Source organism: Schistocerca serialis, chromosome 5 (genome assembly GCF_023864345.2).
Source record: "Schistocerca serialis cubense isolate TAMUIC-IGC-003099 chromosome 5, iqSchSeri2.2, whole genome shotgun sequence".
Classification (NCBI taxonomy): domain Eukaryota; kingdom Metazoa; phylum Arthropoda; class Insecta; order Orthoptera; family Acrididae; genus Schistocerca; species Schistocerca serialis.
In genome coordinates, this window is record NC_064642.1 from 632,369,050 (window position 1) to 632,388,203 (window position 19,154).

The window sequence follows — 19,154 nt, forward strand, 5'->3', positions numbered from 1 at the left end:
TTACTTTTAATATGCAATATAATATTAATTTTGATTGACAAATGCGTGTACGTGTTAGTAAATTTCGTTCTGTTAAGGTCATACTATTTCATTTCACTATTAATCGACAGTTTAGAAACACAAGAAGATACTTTAATATAAATATGACCAAAAAATAGATCGTCAGAAAATGAAGTTTTAAAAGAAGGAAAAAACTGAGACTTTGACAGGCTGGGTTACATTTAATAAGTGCCTCTTCATAAACACTGAATAGCCTAAAATATTTGTTTCACTTGCAGTGAGGGCAACTTCCACTGGTCCGTCATATGACGGTTCTTGTAGCGAAGTCAGCCTGACGTTGGTTCGTCGTATGGCCTAGTGCCTAAAAAACTAAAGGGTTAACAATATCGTTTAAGAACGATGCGCTCCAGATCTGCTGAAAGTTTACGCGTCAATTTCGTCGTTATCTTCGTAGATACACTGGACACCCACGTTGCAATCATAAAGACACCGATGTGGCCACGTATCGATGACTTTTAGTACGTTATTTCCGGGGCTAAGTGAAGCGTGCACCTGGCTTTGCGCCACCAACCGGTAGTTCGGGTCCAGTTTGCCCAAGCTCAGTCCCAGGTCCAGCAGCTGTAGTAGCGTCTGCATCATCGTTGTCGTGACGTTGTCCGTCCTAAAGTCACCCATCAGAGTCACACCAAGGTTGCAACGCTTCGCCCAGGATTGGTAGTTATTGGTGGAGTCCCAGCCACGGCCCTCATAGACGTTGCCCTCCACGTCTATGAGAAAGTTGTACGAGATGTCCGGCTGCAACCACTTTGCACGGTGTTCATCGCGGTAGATGCGCAACAGGACGAAGCACTCGTCTTTGCCCCTACAAACCTTATCCGCGGTGTGCCCGATGATCACATACGGCGTGGGGTGTCTCAGCGTTCTCCGAAAATCTGGCGGCACGGAACTCCACTCCGACCTGCGTATAATTGGTCGCCCATCCGGCAGAATAAACTCTGCATCTGCAACAGAAGAAAGTCCTCTTTCTTGCATTACAACTGGCTGTCTTTTCTAAAAGTTGTATCTCTAAATCAGTAACTGAGTAAGCTGCTGTGTGATGGGACTCTAAATTTTATTTCAATCACTCCGATTAGCCAAAACATTACCACCACTGCCGGCCGTGAGACTGAAAGTCTGCTGACGGCCTTGTGGGCGCGTGACGCAGTAGAGAAAGTACAAGGTGGGTCAAAAAGGACTTTGCAACTCTGAAATGATACACAAATGTATTTAGATCCTTACAGAACTGGTAGATATGTCATTTGGTAGCAAATAACCTCAACTTTGATTCAAGTAGTGCATCAGTGTCCATTTCTGCCACCATGAGCGCCAGTGTAGTACATAGATAAAATGGCTACTTTCACTAGTGCAGAGTGTGCTCGCTGTGTGTTTTGGTTTCATGAAGCGAACACAGCAACACCTGTTCAGAGTAAATTTCGCTTCGAATATGCTAAAGAACCTCCAAGCTGGCCTATAGTTTACACTTGGCACAAAAACTTGGTTGAGACAGGTTGTTGCACAAGTTATTCCCGATTTGCTGCAAAGAGCGTGGGAAGAAATTTATTACCAGTGGGTTGTTTGTCGCATCACAAATGGTAGTCACATCGAACCAAAGCGACATTTGACATATGTATGTGAAACTTGAGGTTGTTTGTTACAAAATGACACGTTTGCCGATTCTGTTAGTTTCCTCAATAAATTTCTACATCATTCCAAACTTGTAAGGTCCTTTTTGAAACCACAATGTATAAGCTGCAGTCAAATGAGAACGAGACAGATGCGAAAAAAGTAAGCAAACGGTTTATTATTTCAAAAGTAATCGCCATAAATGTCAATACATTTATCCCACTGTGAGACAAGACAATGCCTTCATGGAAAAATGTTTGTGATTGCCTACGAAATCATAGTTGTACCCAGGCGACCACCTCTTCGTCTGAAGCAAATTGGCTGTCACGAATGTCTTTCTTCAGGGTTCTAAAAATATGGACATCGCATAGGGAGACACCGGTACTGTATGGATGTTGTCTAAGGGCTTCCCAGCGAAACTTCTGCAGTGCAATCGAAAACAACAGGCATGCCACCTCTGGCAAAGTCACGATGCATTTTTCTTTGACTGCAAGGGCCCGCTGCGCATTTACTTCCTGCAACACGGCGCCAGAATTAATGCACAGCCGTACGTGGGCACTTCACAATAATTGAAGTGCACCATGAAGTCCAAATACCTAGGAATGTTGAGGGACGGCACCATTCTGTTGCAGAATAATACCTGCCCACATGTTGTCAAAGTTGTTTCGACTGGGAAGCTTTTACACATACTCCGTACAGTCCCGATGTCTCCCCATGCGATTTCCATATTTGTGGAGCGCTGAAAAAAAGACATTCGTGGCTACTGGTTTGCTTCGGACGAAGTTGCGCACGCCTGCGTAAAATCAAGGCTCAATGGTTCAAATGGCTCTGAGCACTATGGGACTTAATATCTGAGGTCATCAGTCCCCTAGAACTCAGAACAACTTAAACCTAACTAACCTATGGACATCACACACATCTATACCCGAGACAGGATTCGAACCTGCGACTGAAGCGCCTAGAACCGCTCGGCCACACCGGACGGCGGTAAAATCAATGTTCCGTAGTGTAATGAAGTACCACATGTTAACCGAAATGTTCATTTCCGTACAAATTTTGGCATGACTTCGTTTAATTTTCTTACTTAAATTACATAGTTCTCATCTTCAGATATTTCTGAACATGTTTGATGCCAAAAAACTATTTTTCTGATAATATGTTTGTATTACTTATATCAATCCATGACATAATATCAGTCTTCTACTATAAAAATCATTAATCACAATTGTCAACTGAAACAATCTAAAAACAAATTTACAGTTAATACAAAATTGATATGCTTCAGTTTTCATCCAAACGATATTTCTATCTTCATTTATAATTTTTCTAATCTTGCTATCGACAATGGAATCGATTTTATAAAATAACACAATGCTACTATTTTTCATATTGTTCAAACCTGCAGCCGTTATTATTAGCGATTAAGGCTACAAGACAGAAGAATCAGCAATGATCGACGAGGTGAGGCTCCAGAAGGCAATGGCAACTTGGGGTATTAAAGACAGGACATTTGGCCTGTAATTGAAATATTGTCATGATGATCTCTCCACTGGCAAAAGATTCCCGAATAGTCCCCCATTCGGATCTCAGGTAGGCGACTGCCAAGGTGGAGGTGACCACGAGAAAAGATTGAATAACCAACGAAAGAATAACTTTCTACGCGACAGGGCATGTGATGTCAGACGTTTGAACGTGATAGAGAAGCTAGAATATCTGAAAAGGGAAATGCAGCTCAGTCTAGATTTAGTGGGGGTCAGTGAAGTGAAGTGGAAGGATGACAAGGATTTCTGGTCAGATGAGTACAGGGTAACATCAGGAGCGGCAGAAAATGGTATGACAGGTGTAGGATTCGTTATGAATAGGAAGGTACGGCAGAGAGTGAGTTACTGTAAACAGTACAGTGGTAGTGTTGTTCTCATCAGAATAGACAACAAACCAACAACGACAATGTAAGTTCGAATATACATGACGACATCGCAAGCCGAAGATGAAGAGGTGAGGAAAGGATATGAGAGTATTTAACAGATAATTCAGTACGCAGAGGGAAGTCCAAATGTGTGTGAAATCTTATGGGACTTAACTGCTAAGGTCATCAGTTCCTAAGCTTCCACATACTTACCCTAAATTATCCTAAGCACAAACACACACACCCATGCCTGAGGGAGGACTCGAACCTCTGCCGGGACCAGCCGCACAGTCCATGACTGCAGCCCCTTAGTCCGCTCGGCGAATCCCGCGCTACGCAGATGGAGATGAAAATACTAATAGTCATGGTGGACTGATATGTGGTTCTTGGGGAAGCAGTAGAAGAAAGGATTACGGAAAAATATCGGCTTGATACTAGGAACGAGGGGGAGAAGGATTAATTGAGTTCTGCAATAAATTTCAGCTAATAATAGCGAATATTTGGTCAAAAATCACAAGAGGAGGAGGTATTCTTGGAAGGGGCCAGGAGATATGGGAAGATTTCACTTAGATAACATCATGGTCAACGGCGCATCAACTGGGGGAGGGCGGGGTGGACGGTGGGATAGGCAGTCGCTCCCCACCCCCTCCCTCCCTTCAAACTCTGGGGGGGGGGGGGGGGGGGGGGAACCGGTTTCTGGTCTCCTCCTCCAAATACACTTGGCGTTTTATTTGATCTGTAGCAGAGCCAGTAAATAAACTATGTTGCCGTCAAGAAGTATGGGAACATGATTTTTGTTGGCAGCGATTTGTGTTTTTGGTGGCAGCATCATGTAACACCCACAAAGTGGTCGGCACGAAAATAGGGCTTCAAGGTCATCAAGCCGTCTTACAGCATTGCCAGTTTTTTTATAGAGATAATTTCAAATGTTTGTAAAAATTAAAAAAATATTGGACAACTCTATTTTTAGTCTAGAATATGATGGAGTACTTTCCAAAAGAAAATTCTCACTAGCTGCTAGGAAAAAAAAATGATAAATTACGTTACAAGAAATTTTGGAGGAAAATAATTTTTTACTTCAACCACTGGTAGTATTCTAACAATCATTAACGTAATTGGAGTGAAAAAAATTTGAACATCCTCAAAGCTTACAGACGCATATTCTGCGTCTTTTAATTCGGAAACATAAATGTATTCTAAGATAAAAAAATAAAATATTAAAAGAGATGTGAAGTTGTGCCGACTGCGTAGCGAAAAATGCTGATGAATTTTCATTATGTAGGACTGCAACGAAACTTCCCGCGAGAAAGTTGTTAAGAAAACTACCCCAAATAATTTTTGGTAACATTTCAGACATTATTAACGTATCGTGTCATGTACAGAGACAAATTACTTCCGCGATATTCCGTGCGCAGCAGCGCGCGTGTCGTTGTAGGCCGTCGCCAAGAGTTTTCTTCGGACGGCTCTCTTTAATATGGCCGAGAATGTTCCCTACTTCCCGAAAATATTTTACTGGCTGCTAATACATATCCTTCGTCATTGCATCCATCACTCAAAACGCCAATATACGCTACGCAAAAGTAACTGTAGTTATTTTGAAGCCAACATTTTCACCGAAGTCGAGCAAAATACAATCATGGAAATTGAAATAAGAACACCGTGAATTCATTGTCCCAGGAAGGGGAAACTTTATTGACACATTCCTGGGGTCAGATACATCACATGATCACACTGACAGAACCACAGGCACATAGACACAGGTAACAGAGCATGCACAATGTCGGCACTAGTACAGTGTATATCCACCTTTCGCAGCAATGCACGCTGCTATTCTCCCATGGAGACGATCGTAGAGATGCTGGATGTAGTCCTGTGGAACGGCTTGCCATGCCATTTCCACCTGGCGCCTCAGTTGGACCAGTGTTCGTGCTGGACGTGCAGACCGCGTGAGACGACGCTTCATCCAGTCCCAAACATGCTCAATGGGGGACAGATCCGGAGATCTTGCTGGCCAGGGTAGTTGACTTACACCTTCCAGAGCACGTTGGGTGGCACGGGATACATGCGGACGTGCATTGTCCTGTTGGAACAGCAAGTTCCCTTGCCGGTCTAGGAATGGTAGAACGATGGGTTCGATGACGGTTTGGATGTACCGTGCACTATTCAGTGTCCCTTCGACGATCACCAGTGGTGTACGGCCAGTGTAGGAGATCGCTCCCCACACCATGATGCCGGGTGTTGGCCCTGTGTGCCTCGATCGTATGCAGTCCTGATTGTGGCGCTCACCTGCACGGCGCCAAACACGCATACGACCATCTTTGGCACCAAGGCAGAAGCGACTCTCATCGCTGAAGACGACACGTCTCCATTCGTCCCTCCATTCACGCCTGTCGCGACACCACTGGAGGCGGGCTGCATGATGTTGGAGCGTGAGCGGAAGACGGCCTAACGGTGTGCGGGACCGTAGCCCAGCTTCATGGAGACGGTTGCGAATGGTCCTCGCCGATACCCCAGGAGCAACAGTGTCCCTAATTTGCTGGGAAGTGGCGGTGCGGTCCCCTACGGCACTGCGTAGGATCCTACGGTCTTGGCGTGCATCCGTGCGTCGCTGCGGTCCGGTCCCAGGTCGACGGGCACGTGCACCTTCCGCCGACCACTGGCGACAACATCGATGTACTGTGGAGACCTCACGCCCCACGTGTTGAGCAATTCGGCGGTACGTCCACCCGACCTCCCGCATGCCCACTATACGCCCTCGCTCAAAGTCCGTCAACTGCACATACGGTTCACGTCCACGCTGTCGCGGCATGCTACCAGTGTTAAAGACTACGATGGAGCTCCGTATGCCACGGAAAACTGGCTGACACTGACGGCGGCGGTGCACAAATGCTGCGCAGCTAGCGCCATTCGACGGCCAACACCGCGGTTCCTGGTGTGTCCGCTGTGCCGTGCGTGTGATCATTGCTTGTACAGCCCTCTCGCAGTGTCCGGAGCAAGTATGGTGGGTCTGACACACCGGTGTCAATGTGTTCTTTTTTCCATTTCCAGGAGTGTATTTGTTCGAAAGGTTTTGTGAAACCCAAGTTTTATCTAAATTTGCTGTAAGCCTATTATTCTCAGCACGCAATACGTGCTTGGTACACAAAAACCTCGTTCTTACTACTGCAATGTCCCTGTCTTGTGTTACAAATTTCGTCCATCATTACAGTTTCTGAATTAAAAACCAAGTGGGCGGAGAAGACAGTGCAGTGAAGTGACTGGCGAGAATAATCAGTTTTGTCACGGACATTACCCCGTATTTCTCTCGCCATCGGATACTATCCTGTCATACCAAAGTAATAAAATTCTACATTCTAGCTTATAAGTGCTGGGACTGTTCTGATGTTACTCCACTGTTTATATATTTTTTGTTTTTTTTTGTTTGTGGTTTTAGGGCGCAAAACGTCTATGGTCATTAGCGCCCAGCCACTGTTTATATGTACAGTCGATACAGAAGCACCACAACGTTTTGTCATTTTATGAACTGCATTACCCTTATTACGAAATAGCCAGTACATCCTCCTACGAAAAAAAGGAGTTAAATTTCGAATGTACAAGTAAACCGAATGCAGTAAGATTATATCCGAATGTAAAGACATTCGATAAAGGTTTTTATGAAAACTGTTGTTAATTAATGCAGAATTGACAATCTTCCTTTAATTCACAGTTACTGTCGAGTAAACTAATTGCCACCACTTATGATAAATTTATCAGACGTCTACTGTAAGGGAAAAACATTCGCAGTATGTCCTCTGTAACTGAAATGAACTGACAAACATTTAAATCAAGTCAGCTTTTTACATAGACGGCACTACCAAAACTGCATCTTCTGGCTCTGTGTCTTCAGATTCACTGTCGCTTCTTTCAGCCAGGTGTATCATCACAGATACCACTTCGGTGTCTTTTAAACCCTGGTTCAAGAAATCAGTTTCTTGCAATGCTTCTGCGTGTTTTACGCATCTCTCCCAGTCCTGCTGAGTGCCATTGTCAAGAGCTTCGTGTGTTAGCTTCTCGACATCAGCAAGTTTGAAAGTAGTATTTCTCTTCGCTACTTCTCACTTTACATGGGCCCATACCAATTCAATGGGATTATACTGGCAGTGATACGGTAGTAGATGTACCACTTGGTGTCCCATTTCGTTTGCCAGTTGATCTAATTCGTAATTCTTTTTGGCACCAACAATTTCTTCCTTAGACAGGAGTTCAGCCTTCGTTTCATCGTCTGAAAATGAAACATTCTTTTTCTTTAACCACTCCATAATATCTGCCTTGCGCCAATTTGAACGTGGCAGCTTTTCTATCTCAATGGAGTGGTAGCTGGCGTTATCCATCACGATAACTGACCCTTCTTCCAGCGCAAACAACAGTCGAATAAACCAATACTTAAAAACTTCTACATTCGTTCCTGAACGGTAATCGGGTTGGCAAGAACTTTTCCCACCACGAAAAACAAATTTCGCCTCTTGTATGAAGCCTGTGTTTAATGAACTAGTGCCTGCCGGCGTGGCCGAGCGGTTCTAGGCGCTACAGTCTGGAACCGCGCGAACGCTACGGTCGCAGGTTCGAATCCTGCCTTGGGCATGGATGTGTGTGATGTCCTTAGGTTAGTTAGGTTTAAGTAGTTCTAAGTTCTAGGGGACTGGTGACCTTAGAAGTTAAATCCCATAGTGCTCAGAGCCATTTGAACCATTTTGAATGAACCAGAGTGGGCGATGATTAATTGGCCACCTCTACCAGTACGCACTTTCAAACTGCCGTTTCCTTTAGATACTTGTTGGTGTGGTTCTGTGAAACGCAAGTTTCATGCGAGTACACTACAGGCCTGGTGTCTTCAGCACGCAAGAAGTGCATTGTACGCAAAAATTTCGCTCTTGCTGCTGCAATGTCTCTGCGTTCGATTAAGAATTACCGTCCGTCATTACACTTCTTGAATCTGAAACCAAGGGAGCGGAGAAGATGAAGAGCGGAGGACTCTGGACCCGAGTAATTAATTTTTTCATGGACGTCAGCCTGTATTTTCTTAGCCGTTGGATACTCTCTTCTGTCTTAAGTGCAGTTCCACGCACGAGCTCTTTGTTAAAATCGTCAAAATCGATTGATTTCCGTTCACGTTCGTATCTCTTTCTTGGAGAATCGAAACATTTATTCATGTGTGGAGAGTTTGCCAATGACACAGATTTGCTAATACGGCCTACAGTTGACTTGGAGGCACTACACACTTTAGCAGTAAGTTTATGAATTTGCGCGAAATTTATTCCTCGCTTCTTCATTGTTGGCCAGATCAGTAAAAAACTTGAGTACATTCGATATGATGATTTTCGATTGTTTACGAATGTCTTTCCGCCCTTTACGCACACCGACGGGAGGAGTACTACAAGCAGGCCGTTGCTCCTGCATTGTTGTTCACCACCGAACACACACACGTCAGCACCTTTCTAAACACAGTAAGCCGCTGAGATCAGTCGTGAACACTTGATATAGCACAGTGACACTGAGTTACTAAATACAGTTTTCCGTAATTCCTTCACGAAAGATGTTGTTGTTGTTGTGGTCTTCAGTCCTGAGACTGGTTTGATGCAGCTCTCCATGCTACTCTATCCTGTGCAAGCTTCTTCATCTCCCAGTACCTACTGCAACCTACATTGTTCTGAATCTGCTTAGTGTATTCATCTCTTGGTCTCCCCCTACGATTTTTACCCTCCACGCTGCCCTCCAATACTAAATTGGTGATCCCTTGATGTCTCAGAACATGTCCTACCAACCGATCCCTTCTTCTGGTCAAGTTGTGCCACAAACTTCTCTTCTCCCCAATCCTATTCAATACTTCCTCATTAGTTATGTGATCTACCCATCTAATCTTCAGCACGAAAGATAGACGAAGTAAATATTCCAGAATTCGAAACCAGAACAGCTGTTAGCATGAGTGACATAAAAGATATCTTAGATGTTGCGAAATAACTAAAATCACGTAAGAAAGGCAAGTCTTCCGGTCCAGATGGAATACCAATCAGGTTCCTTTCAGAGTATGCAGACGCAATAGCAGCTTTCTTAGCAATCATATACAACAGCTCACTTGGCGCATGGTCTGTTCCTAAAGACTGGAAAGTAGCACATGTCACACCAGTATTCAGGAAAGGAAATAGGAGTAACCCATTGAACTACAGTCCCATATCACTGATCTCAATTTGCAGTAGGATTTCGGCGCATATACTGTACTCGAACATTATGAATCACCTTGAAGAAAATGACTTATTGATACATAACCACGCGGATTCAGAAAATATCGTTCTTGTGCAACACAGCTAGCTCTTTATTCCCAAGAAGCAATGTGTGCTGTCAGCAAGGGATCTCAGATCGATTCTATGCACCTAGATTTACATAAGGCTTTTGATACCGTTCCCACAAGCGACTATTAATCCAATTGTGTGCATATGGACTATCGTCTCAGTTGTGTGACTGGATTCGTGATTATTCGTGATTTCCTCTCAGAGAGGTCACAGTTCGTAGTGATACACAGTAAATCATCGAGTAGAACAGAAGTGACATCTGGCGTTCCGCAAGGTAGTGTCATGGGCCCTCTGCTGTTCCTGGTTTACGTAAATGAGTTAGGTGACAATCTGAGCAGCCCCCTTAGATTGCTTACAGATGACGCTGTAATTTACCGTCTAGTAAAATCATCAGACGGTCAATTCCAATTACAAAATGATCTAGAAAGAATTTGTGTTTGGTGCGAAAAGTGGCAATTGGCACTAAACAAAGAAAAGTGCGAGGTCATCCACATGGGTACTAAAAGAAATCCGATAAATTTTGGGTATACGATAAATGTCACAAATCTATGGGCTGTTAATTAGACTAAATACCTAGGAATTACAATTACGAGCAACTTAAATTGGAAAGACCACATAGATAATACTGTGGGGAAGGCGAAACAAAGACTGCGCTTTGTTGGCAGAACACTTAGAAGATGCGACAAACCCACTAAAGACACAGCCTACATTACACTTGTCCATCCTCTGCTGGAATATTGCTGCGCGGTGTGGGATCCTTACCAGGTAGGATTGACGGAGGACATCGAAAAAGTGCAAAGAAGGGCAGCTCGTTTCCTGTTATCGCGCAATAGGGGTGGGAGTTTCACTGATATGGTACGCGAGTTGGGGTGTCAGTCACTGAAAAAAAGGCGGTTTTCTTTGCTGCGAGATCTATTTACGAAATTTCAATCACCAACTTTCTCTTCCGAATGCGAACATATTTTGTTGACACCCAATTAGGTAGGGAGAAATGATCATCATAATAAAATAAGAGAAAGCAGAGCTCGAACGGAAAGATTTAGGTGTTACTTTTTCCCACGCGCCATTCGAGAGTGCAATGGTAGAGAAGTAGTACGAAAATGGTTCGATGAACCCTCTGCCAGGCACGTAAGTGTGAATTGCAGAGTAATCATGTAGATGTAGATGCAGATGTAGAGCTTTCAGCTGTCCTGACCTACCGCACTGCTAACGGTAACTTGCCTACATGGCAACAAAGCCGGGAGGCGGGCGAATCACAGCCCGCAGCCCCTGTTGGCGGCAGGCAGTGGCCGTGACCTTGAGGACTCTACTTTTGCGCTGCCAGTCTAATACATTTCGCCTCTCCCTTCGTCCCATTTTTCCGTCTGTGACTCCTAATGGGGTACAGTCTCTGTATGCATATGTAACAAATTCTGCATAGCACTTTCGATCAGTACTTGTGACTGATCGAGCCCTCAGGGTCGGCTGTGTCGTATAGGCGAATGAGGGGCCACTGCGCCAGCTTTGGAGAGGAGCGGTAGACCTAAGGCAGAAATCTCGACTGTAAAAAACTGGATTTGCTGTCCCTTTACGTTCTTAACAGTTATCCACTGCACCTGCGTAATAATATACTGTTCAAAACAAGGATTGCCACCCCCTCATTACTTACTGTTCGGTTCCCATCGATGCAAGTCCACACGTTTGCAGATCTGCAGGTGGTGCAAAACTTTTTTTGATCAGTTTAGTCTCGTGGTCAGGCGGGCACAAGTCACGTGCGGTCCTATCGAAAATGACAAACACCGGCCAACAATGCCCAAACAGCAGTCGGTATGCCTGAACTGGCTGGCCGCTACGACAGTTTCCGCCACACTCTACGAACAATCCAATATTTAAGAAAATAAAAGCAACGTGATAACCTCAAAATTTTATCTCCCTTCACGACCACCGTGACTTCACATCGTAGCTACATCGCTATGGATTGTTGCTCTGGTAACGAACGTGAAACGTGTGATTTTTCTCCAGTTCTCTTTACAGAGATAAAGACACACACATTTGATTTGCAGTTTCGAGGCGATATGAGTGACCCTTTGTGGTGAAAAGTATGTAATTTTTTACGTCATTTATTTGTTATGAACCTCCTAACTCAATATCGATTGTTCTCAGTAGTTCATTGAAGGACGTAAATTTACTTCCCAGTGAGACTTTTAAGGGAAGCGGGGGGAGGGGGGGGGAGCTACGGCTTACCAGATATCTGCAAAAACATATCGGTTATTTCCGATACAGCGAAAGTGCTTTCGAGTTCAAGGGGGCACCAAATCTCAATGCAAAGCGATAAACAATTCCTGGATCTACGTTGGAATACTCAGAAATCGCTTGACTATCCGTATCAGTGGCAAAAGTTTAGCCCCAGCTGCAACAGACCAAGTAGAGGTTCAGTCAACAAAGGTGCCGGTAATCACTATGTAACTCGTACATAAAGGCGCAGACTACTTACATATAACATCGTATCTAGAACTAAGATAGGATAACTTTTGAAAGTTGCAAAAAACTAGTATTTGACGCATTAGTCATAGCTAGGTGTAGTATTGTATGAAAATCGCTCCATAAGCCATTGGCAGCTTGTCCTGAAATTAGGTATCATAACTATGAACTCAGATCATCCTTTTATTTCACAGCAAGAGAAAGTCCACTTTTGTTGCAGGATCAGAAAAATGAGGCGCATGTTCCGAAACATTACTATATAGTAAGTTGTCATGAAGTTCATAGTTCATGACACACACTACATTCACATTTCATTATAAAAATTTTAATTAATTAGATATTTACAAATATCCCCCATTTATGTCTCCTAGGACAATACATTCATGATTTGACACACTCTGTTTTGTTTAGGGGCAACATTTATCATAGTCAATCCTGCGATAGTAGTTAAGCAATGCACTCAATCACTTGTGGCAATTATTGCTTAGATAATGTCTTTGATGCTAAAAACAGCCCTGAGTTTACTAAGGCATTATCGATAATTTTATCGTGAAGTCTAATACGCACTGGTTTATTACCAGACTCATTATCTCAATTCGTAATCTCTGGCACATAGACGCGGTATTATTGTTGCGGACTGATTGTGGAAAACCCTTTCTCGCTCTGCAATACAAAAGAACCGAAGCGGAAAGCGAATTTTCATTCAGTTTTATATAAATGCGGCAAAGCTACATCCTTTTCTGAAAATAGTTTGTTCGGAAAACGTTGAACTATTTGCACACAAAAATTAAGAAAATACTGTTTTTGGATTTTCGTGGGGTTTTTCTTTTCGTTATGCAACGTTTGTCAAGTGATTTCATAAAAAAAAAGATATATTATAGCTGAACATTCGTGCTAGGCAGTGAAGTGGCTACCTATCCATTATTAGAGTTTTTACGATGTTTAAAAATTGAGTAAAATAACTCATTGAACGTAATTTGAAGAATATGAAGAGAAGAATGACCTCATTGGCTATTTCACGTTTTGTGCATTTTAGTTCATGTATTGCAGCGTACCAACTGAAGCTAACGTACCAAAGTAATTTTTTTATAGTGGTAGGAAAGCTGTAACTTTCCAGTGACGAGTAAATGGATTGTAGGTGTTGGTGTTACGCCGCACATGATAAATTTCTGCACTCCATTCAGAGTGCAGCGTGACAAGTCACTACACATAAACGTTTCAATATACTGAAACAAGGTTTTCAGCAAATAACAGTACGAAAAGAGATGAGTAGTTCTCTGTACGATAAATACTGAGATGTTTTTATCTCTCATAAGGCGGAAGTGTATTAATACCATTCGTTAGGTTATGAAAGGAAAAGTACAATGCTACAATGCAAGTCCATGTTGTCGCAAAAACAGCTGCAAGTAAGAATATACAGTCGCTGTGGGAAAGAACTTTGAACATACTGCAAATGCAGCTTCTTTCTTGCCTGTTATACAGCCACTGAGAAAAGCATATGTACACAGAAAACGAGATTTGAGTTTTCGATATTTCGTTCCAATTTCATCACAAATGTTACATGTAACAGTACAAACATTGTTCAGTTTACTTAAATTGATTTAACAACTGAAACTTGAACGTCAAATAAACACAAAAACACAGTGCCTTACACAGCAATTCATCATCGAACAAATATGGTAGCACACATTATCTTTACAGCTGAAAATATTTTATTTGCCGTGTGAGTTTCCTTCTAATAAATCATCGGTTGCAATCGATTTGGTATGAACGGTGCAAGTTTGTTTGTTATGACATGTTATTGTTGTTCCATTTACACTGCAGTATTGCTTTAAGGTCTGATTTGCACCCTCTTTTGTAATTCACTACATAGATGTTCAATAATGTTTACAGTGATTCCTTTTACTTGCGACACATACAATTACTGAGGTAAAGCCTCCTTTTAAATTTCAGTAGCTAACTTTTAGTTCCATTTATATGTGTACATAGATCCATGGGTCATGAACGATATTTATATGTGATTATTACTATTTTGTTGTTTTATGTGTGGTGTTAACAATGTCACAAAAATCTATTAAGGAATTTATTTTTCGGAGGTGGTAGTAGCACTAAAAAATCTCAGATCGTTTGTATTAGCATTACCCATGACAGTGGCCAGTCTCAGTCTGATAGTAGTAATTCTAGCCGAAGACACTTACAAGAAAGCACAAGCATTGACACGTAAGCTAAATATTTTGTGGTCAACTATGAGTGTTTCTTCCTATGTTTGTGGTATTATACTATGTGCTCACCGTTAACATACTTTGCTTGCTGAAAGCTCTTTTTATGTTAGTGTGATGTGTGTGAGATGCACGTTTTTATCCTTAACGGTTTCAGATAGAGGCGATAGACATAAAAGTTGTGGCACAGGGCTACCAAAGCATGCAGACCATGGGGTCTACTGCAAGTATACCTGTCTTTGAAACAAAATTTCGCCCATTAGAGAATCATAAGTTTCCACGAACGAATGGAAGATCTAACAAATCGGAATGGTTTGTGTCTTATCCGTGGCTACATTAGGAAGGAAAGAGCGGAAGTGTTTTTCTGCTATCATTGCATTCGGACCATCCAGTCAGTGAACAATAGAAGACAACAGAAAGAGACATCTTTTCTTAAAGAAGGTTTCTGTAACTGGAGAAATGCTACGGAAAAGTTCAAGATACACGAGAAGAATCTTTTTCATCTAGTCTCTCGCAGTTATTCAGCGTCGTCAAAATAGCACACCTGTGATTGCCCAATCGCGCGATATCTGCTGACCGATCAGGAAAAGCTAAAATCGCTTTACTAGCAATTGTCAGTTTACTCAGGCACCTGGGTCGAACAGGAAATGCACTGAGAACTCATGAAACGGTCTCTGGGAAAATCTTGATACTTCTCGACGAAAGGAAGAATGATGTGCCAGAACTGAAGATATGGTTGAAACGCCGGAGCGCTTGATTGGCGCCAGCGATACAAAACGAAGAACTGGAAATTATGGCTCACATAATCCAGCGAGAAATAAAAAATTCCTCATTTTACAGAATTATGGCAGATTCAACGACGGACGTGGCTGGCCAGTTGCAGTTCACTCTTTGTGCACGTTGTGTTGACCCAGAGACACTCAAAATAAAAGAAGAACTTTTTCTGGGTTCATATAGTCCACCGGACACCCCCCCCCCCCCCCCAGGCTCAAACGCCGGCAACTACCATTAAAGACATCCTTCTAAGACTGTCACTAGAAATTGAGTTTCTACGCGCCCACTGTTTCGATGGTGCAGCTAATATATCTGCGCGGAACAAAGCTGTGAAGGAAATTCTTCAAGACCAGCAAAAGAGTTGTTTCACCCACTGCAACAATCATTGTTTTGATCTGGCACAAAAGGAAGTTTCAAGAAGCTGTGATCCATTGTGTGATGTACTTGTAAGTGTGAAAGACGTCTCATATATAATTCTAGAACACAGAAAAACGAAAAACTTGTCCACAGATGTTGTGCTACCATATCGTGTCGATGAGACGAATCCAAACCCAAATGCTCAACGACTGATTCCAATGTGTCCCACCCGACAGGCATTAAGAGTAAAATCTTTGACACGTTTCAGGAAAAACTATGAGTGGGTCCAGAAAACGGTGACTGAAATGTTGAATGTACCGAGCTCAGTTAGAGACGGGATATGCGAAGTGGCTAAAAATGTTTGAAACTATCTTTTATATAACAATAGCAACTGAAGTGTTTTGACTGTGTGAGGAACAGGCCAGATCCCTACAGCCTCCAAAATTTAATTCAGTCGGAGTGAAACATTCTGTAGAGGTTCTAAAAATAGTTCTTGCAAATCTTAAAACTACAGAAGTGTTTGATATTCTGTTGGAGAAATCCAAAGATTATTCTAAAAACCTAAATATCAAAGACTCAAATATCTCTCGCCCAAGAAAAATACCAGCGAAATTGCAATACACCATCCGTTCCCCAAGAATTGTCTCCAGAACGAAAATTTAGGAAAGATTTGTTTGAAATTCCTGATCTTCTTCTGAATGAGACTGGTCGAAGGCTCAACTAAGAAGATCTAAAGCGACTATTCCATCTTTAAGAAACCTTATTAAGTCCTCCCAAACACATCCTCCATCTACACGACGTACGGAAGAATTGCTTGGAGTACATACAACAGATTTTAACCTGGACAGGCTTCATTCACAGCTCGAAATGCTGCGAACCATTACAACTGGTATGCAACAAGTAATGCATCCTCTACTGGAAGGAAACTTATTGCTCTACCTGCTAGGGTTAAAGAACTCTTTCAGGAAGTTATTCGCCTCATCATTCTGATTCTGACAGTCCCAGAATCGTCAGCATCCTCTGAGAGGTCATTCAGCGCCTTGAAACGACTTAAAACTTGCCTCTGATCAACAATAATTCGGTCGAGACTCACCCATCTACTCTTCCTCCATGTTCATCAAGAAACGGCTGGAAAAATGAATCTAATGGATGTCATGAAAGAATTTTTTTCCAGAACTGTCAAAGGAAAATTGCATTTGGAAATTGCAGGTAAAATGTTTTAGTCTAAATAAAAACAAAAAAAAAATGGTTTCTTTATTTTCAATTAAATTACGTTTTTCTTCTTTTCATTAAGATGTGATGCACAGTGTTTGTAAAACAGTAATAATAACAAAATGTTTCTCTCTGGCCGATTGATATTGTAGTCTACACTAAATATAAACGCCTTTATGGTCTCAAAACAAAGTAGGACCACTGTCTTCCCAGATAAACGATGTGCAAGATATTCGAAATCCTGAGAAAATTATGGGTAAGTTATAGGGAAAGACGGGTAATATACAACGTGTACAAGAACCAAGAGGGAACAATAAGAGTGGAAGAACAAGTACGAAGTGCTCGCATTAAAAAGGATGAAAGATGGGGATGTAGTCTCTCGCCCCTACATACAACGAAGAAGCAATGACGGAAAAAGAAGGGTTTAACAGTAGAATTAAAATTTATGGTGGAAGGATATCAATGATAATATACGCTGATGACATTGCTGTCCTCAGTGAAAGTGAAGAAGGGTTACAGGATCCGCTGAAATGGAATGAACAATCGTATGAGTACAAAATATGGACTGAGAGTAAATCGAAGAAAGACGAAAGTAATGGGAGGTAGCAGAAATGAAAAAAGTGAGAAACTAACATCAGGATTGGTGATCACGAAGTAGGTAAGTTAAGGAATTCTGTTACTTAGGCACCAAAATAACCTATAACTGAGGGAGCAAGGAGGACATAAAAAGCAGACTAGCACTGGCAAAAAAGGCATTCCTGGCCCAGAAAAGTCTTCCTGTATCAGACAAAGACCTTAATTTGAAGAAATTTCTGAGAACGTAAATTTGGAACACAGTGCTGTATGGTAGTGAAACATAGACTGTGGGAAAACCGAAAAGAAGGAACTCGAAACATTTACGATGTGCTGCTACAGAATAATATTGAAAATTAGGTGGACTGCTGCGATAAGGAAAGACGACGTTCTCCACAGGATTGGTAAGGAAAGAAATACATGGAAAAAAATGACAAGAAGAAGGGACAGGATGGTAGGACACCAGTTAAGATATGAGGGATTAACTTCCATGGTACTAGAGGGGGCTGTAGAGGAAGACGGAGACTGGAATACATCCAGCAAATAACTGAGAAAGTAGGTTGCAAGTGCTACTTCGAAATGAAGCTGTTGGCACATGAAAGGAAATCGTGGCAGGCTGCATCAAATCAGTCAGAAGACTGATGATTTAAAGAAAAGGCTACAAATCTTTAGTTAAATAATTATTTTCAGAAAACAATATGTAAATTAAATCTGAAAAAATTCAATGAATACATTTACGTTAATAATAATTTGGACTATATCTTGTTCTAGAAGGTACTGGAAGCTGTGTTTGTAGCGCCTATAGGATTATTGGGCCCAAGTACATCAGACAGCTTCACAGTTGCTATAGATTAGGTAGCGTTAAGATGGAGAGAGAGTGGGTTTAGCATCTACTGAGTTTGGTCCATGTTGTTCTCTGGTCGATTATGTTATTCATATGGTTCAATATTTGAAAAGTGTCAAATATGTTATGGTAAATTGTTTCAACAACATGCAAATAAAAGAAAAAAAATGGTTAAAAGGAATATAATACTTCAGTGACTTTAAACGACCCTGGACAAAATCTTTTCAATAGGTTATACAAGAACAAAGGAACCAGCCCTCACTTTGCAAGATGAGTACTATTTATCTGGAAAGATAATACATTTGCTCTTACAGTATATTTTAACATTGTGTAAACTATGGAATAGTGCTTCATAATATATGAACATATAAGTAGTAAGGATTTGCATTATAGGGGGCAACATTTTTCCATGTCGGCACTGACTGTCTTGTCTCACTGTGGGATACATGTATTAACAGTTATGATGCTTGTTTTGGAAATGATAAACAGTCTACTTACGGGCGACGTCATCTCAAATCATACAGATTAAGAGTTAATGTGTCACATCACTATTGCAAAGTTTACTGAAAAAAATATATGTTGAAGTTCCAAATGATACCTCACCAGACCAAAATATTTTGATTTTATGATGATTTGTTAAAATGCTACAGATCTCTCTAAATGAGAGTATTTGTGAAAAGTCGTAATGAAATGGTACATTGCAAATTGTAAGAAAGAAACCAAAAGTGGTAGAGATGTGAATTTATTTTCAATAACTGCTTTGTTCCCAATACTATGAGATATGATTAATACATACACACTTCTGAGGGTTTGTTTTCTCT

General features: G+C 41.8%; 1 protein-coding gene across 2 annotated transcripts in view; it reads right to left on the minus strand.

Annotated features, from left to right (window-relative positions):
- Positions 1-201: 201 nt before the first annotated feature.
- Positions 202-19,154, minus strand: part of LOC126482278 (peptidoglycan recognition protein 1-like) — a 113,986-nt gene continuing 95,033 nt past the window's right edge. For both annotated transcript variants that reach the window (XM_050106263.1, XM_050106264.1), the window contains exon 3: positions 202-1,001. In XM_050106263.1, coding sequence (XP_049962220.1) covers positions 424-1,001 — 578 coding nt within the window. In that variant the 3' untranslated portion in view covers positions 202-423. The remainder of the gene's footprint in view (positions 1,002-19,154) is intronic.